This window comes from Glycine max, chromosome 13 (genome assembly GCF_000004515.6).
Source record: "Glycine max cultivar Williams 82 chromosome 13, Glycine_max_v4.0, whole genome shotgun sequence".
In the NCBI taxonomy this organism is placed as follows: domain Eukaryota; kingdom Viridiplantae; phylum Streptophyta; class Magnoliopsida; order Fabales; family Fabaceae; genus Glycine; species Glycine max.
Genome location: NC_038249.2, coordinates 24646401 through 24653374, shown reverse-complemented (window position 1 = coordinate 24653374; position 6974 = coordinate 24646401). Strand labels below are relative to the sequence as shown.

The 6974-nt window shown below is 33.3% G+C and overlaps 2 protein-coding genes across 2 annotated transcripts; both read right to left on the bottom strand.

Moving 5' to 3' along the window:
• Positions 1 to 1238: 1238 nt before the first annotated feature.
• On the bottom strand, positions 1239 to 1810 carry LOC100797479 (auxin-induced protein X15). The gene has a single exon (XM_003542482.5). It carries the CDS (start codon positions 1736 to 1738, stop codon positions 1415 to 1417), a length of 324 nt encoding a protein of 107 aa, XP_003542530.1. The 5' UTR covers positions 1739 to 1810; the 3' UTR covers positions 1239 to 1414.
• Positions 1811 to 4399: 2589 nt separating this feature from the next.
• On the bottom strand, positions 4400 to 4720 carry LOC100808634 (auxin-induced protein X15). Its single transcript, XM_003541372.1, has one exon. It carries the CDS (start codon positions 4718 to 4720, stop codon positions 4400 to 4402), a length of 321 nt encoding a protein of 106 aa, XP_003541420.1.
• Between the last annotated feature and the right edge of the window lie 2254 nt (positions 4721 to 6974).

Here is a 6974-nt window from a genome sequence, read left to right as displayed (position 1 = left end):
CTCATAACCAAAACAGAATTACATCAGTAAGGTGTTTTCAACAATGGTCAAACATAGTGGGGAATTAATTGGTAATGTCATAAAAAATGGTTGTAGGCTCATGAGGATGAAGTGCAGGTCCTCCTCTATGCCCTCATTTTGTGTTGTGATATTTTTCCTTAAGCATATTGTAAGAATTTGATTCTACTCTAGTTGTTGGACGGGTGAATAATCAAAACATTAAGCCATGGAAATTGCTTAACACTTTCAACTTCATAGCTGCTTTCCATGAAATAGTAAATTGTGTGGTAGTATAGTTTATGTCTTTAGATTTAGAGAGCAAAATCATTTTGCTGACAACTTGGCTAAGCAAAGGTATCTGCTTTAGGGCATCAAATCTATGGCTTCTCTCTTTGATAGAAACTCGTCTGTTACAATTTTGTGCTTAGGAAGTAAAAGGTAGCTTTCCAACACACTCCCTCATGTTGGACATTGTGGGCTTGGTCGACCATGGCAGTACAGGTGGTCGACCAATGAATAAGCTTTAATACCATTTTATAATATCACTTTTGGATTGGATGTATTTAAATTCCATAAATAAGGTGAATATTACACAAGCATCCTGAATTACATTCAATTCAATCCAAAAGTCTCATGAAGCTTCATAAGGTGAATATATTATACTCCCTCGAAGCTAGCTGCGCAATTATGGCAAAGCTAAGAAACTGCAATTAAGGCGTGATAAGAGTATCGGCAATTAATTAATTAAGGTGGCATTCGATCATCATCTAAGATTTTGATATATAATAATCTGTCGTCGCAAGACGGCTTAGCTACGTATAAATAGGTATTTTCTAATGTGAAAAAAACCCTAAAGCAAGAAATAAGAAAAGATCAAAAAGGTCCTTACATGAAGAAAACCGTAAAAGTACCCCTAACATTATGATAAAAAAGAAAATTGTCATTCATGATCCTTTAAACGATGCAATCTGGCTAAAATTTTGTGACATGTAGTGTAGAGACTGCGTTTTGCTCGAAAGGTCATTTCCATATGAAAAAGTATACTTGTTTGTCAAAAACGAACTTTTTGGATAAACTCGATCTGGACAACTCTGCACTACATCAAATTTCTTCTTATCACTTGACACTTAGCAAGACAAACTCTCATTCAACTAACTTACATGCTCAGCGGTACTTTTAACTTTAAATCAAGTAAGTTTTAAAATAAAAGCTCTTAAGAAAGAAGTTAGGCCACTAAATAGTACCATAAGTGTTAATTATTTTCATTGATGTGTTGTTGTTTTTATTGAAAGAACAAGAACATTATTGGAGATATAAAAAGTAATAAGTAATTAGATTCTGCTCTCTAATATTTGTTCTTTACAATGGAAATTAAGATGACTACCATCCCTTTCTTCATCTTTGGTTCCTTGCTCTATGCTTTGGGACCATTTAGAATCTTCTGTAACTCTTGAGGGCAACAAGGGAGTACAAGAGCTCCCTTTTGCCTGAAACCAAACTCTTCTTGAGCTTGGTCCAGAAGTCCCAAGAATGCAGGATCATTCAAGTAATCTAACCCAACAATAAACCTCTTGGTTTCCTCACCCTTAATTGCATGAACAGCAAAATAGCCTTCCTTAACATCATCCGGTGCCGCGGTTGTGGCACGATCTTCACTGAAGTAGCTGAATGCAGCAGGCCTTCTTGCTACAAACAGTGAAAGACCCTTTTGTATCCTCCCAACAAAATTCCTAAGCATCTTGAACTTCAAGTGTTATAAGTTTACTTCTGATAGAGTATGTGTTAGAAGTTTTAGAGCTTGGAGTCCTCGTATTCAGATTTTTGCTATTTATGCTGAAAACACACACGGTCTTCACTCTAGGTAAGGTTTTTCCAAACAGTGAATGACGTGTTCCCGTGTATTGCATTTATTGCCAATTCGCTATTATTTGGAGGGTCCTCTTATCTTCCAAGGGGGGCCTAGAATTTGTTGTTCCTGCTCTCTTTCTCTTATAGTACTGTATTGTGTTTCATACAATCCAAGAATTTGGCTTTTTGCTAACATGATTACATGAATCATGAATGTTTCAAACAACCTGATATTTTACCATAAGAGAATACTATTTTTTAGTAATGCATGGGTCCTAATAAAGATTTAATTGCGATTGTGGTTAGCGAGACGTATAACACTGTCATTGTTAGTCAGAAAAAAGATGCATGTACACGTTGCAAGACAACTTGAGAAAGAATGAGAAATGAGAGAAAAGTGTAAATATAATAAGTTATATATGTAGTATTATAAATAAATAAATAAATAAAAGAGAGAGGCATAGAGAAAAATAAAAAATGCGAAATTACGGTTGAATTATTAATTATCTATATTTAGCTAGCTCCTTTCCTCTTCCTGCTAGTGGCTGAGGAGTTGAGCTGGTGTGTGATTCTGTTGATGCAGCGTGTGAATAATACAGTTCTTTTGAGGGAGGCAATGGTGATTGGTGGATATTCTTTGGTTATATGGTGGTACTCAAAAGTTTCGAACTTATTTCTGGCCAAGTTAATTTTCATATTATTGGCGTCATTGTAAATAACCACTTTTGACAGCTTCTAACTTTCTTGCAGCGTATAATTAAATTCGTAAAAGTATATATACATACTTCACAAATGTCTTTAAAAAATATAGTTGTGACCAAACATAATCAAATAGCCTAGTTATGAATAACATTCAACTAAATTAATTTTTTGTAAGTAAACAAAGTTGATATCCTTTTGCCTATTAAAAAAAAAAAAAGCAAATAGTTGTAAAGTAAAAATGTTTCTTAATACTTGATATTCACATGACATACTATACATCTAACCCAACACTTACATTATTCTGTAGTTTGATAAAATTTTAGAATATAAATGAAGGTGTACATGTAGCTTCATGAACTAGATAATTAAATGATACAAAATAAAAGCTATTCCACTCAAGTAGACAAGTACCCAACAAAATCAGTTAAAATTAAACTGAAAAGGTCAAAACTAAGTTGAACCAATTATGATTTGGCGACGTTAATATAATCAAGATATCGTTTATAATATACGAGTTAATTAACCTGTTTTTGTGTTTGAAATCATAAACTTGAAAGAGTTTAAATTTAATGTTACGTTATCGAGAATTTGACAAGCAAACATGACGGCAATTTTAATTTTATTAGTTGGGACTTTTATTTTTTGTTTTGTAAAGGGTACGTATATTAGTATATATATAGATAATATTAGTTTATTTCATTTTCCATTTCAAAAGTCATACTTAAGATAAATGGTACAGAACAAAATTTGTTTAAATTTTGATTTAAATAATAGTTATTAATGCATGCATTTTCCATCCACTCTCCACTCTCCCGCAATTGTTATTTATTTATTTTCTTCGTTAAAATGGTAGAATAACTGTTATTTATGTTGGATTTGAACACGGTAATTTGTACTGAACCGACAAGATAAAAATGGTAATGGGGAGCAAATTTCCGTGTGAATTTTAAGTGTCTCAATTTGTTGGTCCCTTGCTTGGAGCCAACTGTGATACACTTTTATGAACAGTTAAATTGTAGGGAGTCTAAGATACACTTGTAAACAGTAGATTACACTTTAGTTTTGAGCAAAATTAGTAAATTACTACTATCTTATTGCTACATTAAGATAAAGTATCATTGCACTTCATAGGCTTTGAGTCTCATTAGAAAATCCAGCTGGCCTTTCACTTCTATAAACACTGTTAACGTCATTACATTATTAGGTAAGCATTTGTGAAAAGATACAAGTATGAAAGATTGTATTTTTAATGAAAGTGTATATTATTTCATTAAAAGATGTCACTCTTCACGAAAAATAGTGAAATGTAACTCTTTAAAAGACTATATGTTTCCACCAAAAGGCATGCATAAGATGATCTATACATTTAATCCTCACACTACCAACAATAGAAACTCTCTGTGAACTGATATTGCATTCACAAATACATACTGGTTGAAAGGGTTTATGACTAAAATGAGCCATTTGAATACATTTTGCTGGAATAGCCTGGCAATATTTGACTTGTGGTTTGGTTAAAAACCCCTTGGATTAGACTTTTAGGCATGTTGTTGTAGTTTAGTCATGTTTTCATAGATATTTAGCAAAACCTGTAAGGCTTTTATAATTGTGTTGGCCCTACATACTGGTATGCGCTTTTCGCAAGCTGTACTGACTTTTTCTTTGGTGTCTTACGTTGTTCTAAGAAAGAAGTTAATTTTTTTTATTAATGTGTTATTCTCTTAATTGAAAGAACAGCAGGAATATTTGAGATGCACAAAGTAACACGTAATTAGATTTACTTACAAATATTTGTTCTCTATAATTAGAAGATGATTAGTATCCCTTCCTTCATCTTTGATTCCCAACTCTATGATTTTGGAGCATCTAGAATCTTTTGTAACTCTTGAGGGCAACAAGGGAGTGCAAGAGCTTCCTTCTGTCTGAAACCATACTCTTCACGAGCTTGGTCCAGAAGTCTCAAGAATGCAGGATCATTCAAGTAGTCTAACCCAACAATAAACCTTTTGGTTTCTTCTCCTTTGATTGCAAGAACAGCAAAATAGCCTTCCATAACATCATCTGGCGCCGCGGTTGCGGCATGATCTTCACTGAAGTAGTTGAATGTAGGCCTTCTAGCTACAAACAGTGAGAGACCCTTTTTTATCCTCCCAAGCAAAGATCTAAGCATCTTGAACTATGTGTAATAAGTTTTCTTCTGATAGAATAGTGTATATTACTAATGACTTAAAAGTTTTAGAGCTTGAAGTCCTCGTGAGCAGAGTTTGGCTATTTATACTAAGAACACACGCGGAATTTCTTGACTCTAAGTGCGGATTTAATTGCCAAACAGTGTATGAATTGTTGCAGTTCATTGCATTTTTCGCCAATTTTGCCATTATTTGACGGGTCCTCTTATCTTTGAGGGAGGGCCGAGAATTTGTTGTCCCTGTCTTTCTCTTCTTTCTCTCATGCACTGTTGTATGTCAGCTTGTGTTCAACTTCAACTACTACAATCCAAAATTTTGGTTTTTCCATTTTGGCTAAAATGAATGACTGTGTCGAACAACCAGAAGATTTTTTTGGCATAATTAAGCAAATATTAATTTTTACTAAAGGTTTTTAGTTGCTACTGTGGGTACCAAGACCACTAAGGTTAGTGCAATTGCTATGGCAATGTAATTGCAATTTGCAAACACCGGCGGAAACTTTGGTAATATTGTAACTATAATTATGATTGCAGAGTGCAGACTGTATTTTAAAACCATGATAAGTCCTCTTTCAGTGCAATATTTTGATTAATTTGTTCTTGTATAAATCAAAACCAAATAACCACTGATCGCAAAGATTAATTAGTGCAAGGTTATTCAAGCTTAAGTAATGGTCTAGTTCGAGTCCTGAATATACAACTTTATTAAATATTCGGAAGAAGACCAAATATAAAGTCTTTTGTTACAATCACTGTGGTAATTCACAAAGCTCTAGCTAGTACACTTGAATTATTATCTTTTTTCTTAAGCTCCTTTACCTCTGCCTGGTAGTGGCTGGGGTTGAGTAGGCTTATGTGACAGGGCAGCAGAGATTGGGAAGTTAATTTATGGTTTTGGGTTGCAGATGAGTGATTTCAGTGATAAGCTAAGGATAAAGTTTCTGTGGGGATGTAACTGTGTTCAGATGTTTTGAAGGTATTTCAAGATTAATGGTTAACATTCATAAGACCTAAACCTTGCCGACAAGATGAAAATGGTTATGGGGAGGCAAACTTGCTGAAAGAATTTTTAGTGTCATGATTTGTGGGCTCTAGCTATCTGCTTGGAGCCAACTATGTAATTGGATTTTTGGATGTTACTATTATTCATCAATTAGTTACCATTGTCCGCAACGTTTTCAGTTTAGAGTGGGGGCATGCAGACAAGCATGTGAGTATGACTATGTACTATGTAGTGCATATATAGGTCATGGGAAAAGCCTATTGGCAAATGACTGAATTGATCTTTCTCCCAAAAGAAATGACAGGAATACACTCTTTTAAGCACACTTCTTCTTCGCATCTTCTGTTGGTCAAAGAAATGGCATGAGTGGAATCTTAATAATAAAGACACTCTCTAAATGATAATGTTGTTCTTCTTTCTATGATAGTACGTGATAATGGTTGTTACAAAATAAGTACTGTGGTACTCCAGTCAAGGGAAATCCGATAAAGTAACAGTAGTAAAATTGTGCATTATATCTGATTAAGTGGAGTCCTTGTTTTTTACAGTGTGGGAAGCGTGTTAAGTACACACGTCTCCCCCAACATTTTCACCAAAGTAACTAAAAGCAACAAATAATTGCTTCCTAGAATATATGTACTCTTTTTCCTTTAAAGTAAGACTTTGATCATGTATGGTTATTAGTATTAGAGTAAATTACTCTAACATGTCTTTAAAAAAAATTATAACCCCGAGTTTTTGTGAAATTATACATTGTTTTTACATTTATACTAATTTTCTTAATTATTTAAAAAATATTAGACCAACACTTCTTCTATATTACACTAATTCCTCAAATGTTACTATAAATGTTAAAAAAAATATGAAAAGTTTGTGTAATTTCACAAAATTCCTAAGATGATTAGTGAATTTTACTCTGGTCGTTGATTTATTTTTTTTCTAAAAAAAACAGTAGAGGATAACTAGAAGAGATTAAGTACTAAAAAATTACCGAAATTTTGTTCCAAATCTAGGCTGGTCCGGAACACTATGCAGCTTCTGCCTGATACTCATTTTGAATATTTGAAGTTTTGAACTGACCTTTTAGACAGTTTAACATAGAATTAGTGCGTTTCTCAGCTTGTAACTAAAAATGAACTATATAAAATCTACATAGGCTAAGGTTAGTTTATTTTGGATAGTTTTTAATTTGAGTTTTTTCAAATGATTGCTTTTTCATATATTAATACTAGA

Bases quoted from the DNA above. Each gene is read 5' to 3' on its own strand.
- LOC100797479 (XM_003542482.5), bottom strand. From the start codon at position 1,738: ATGCTTAGGAATTTTGTTGGGAGGATACAAAAGGGTCTTTCACTGTTT.
- LOC100808634 (XM_003541372.1), bottom strand. From the start codon at position 4,720: ATGCTTAGATCTTTGCTTGGGAGGATAAAAAAGGGTCTCTCACTGTTT.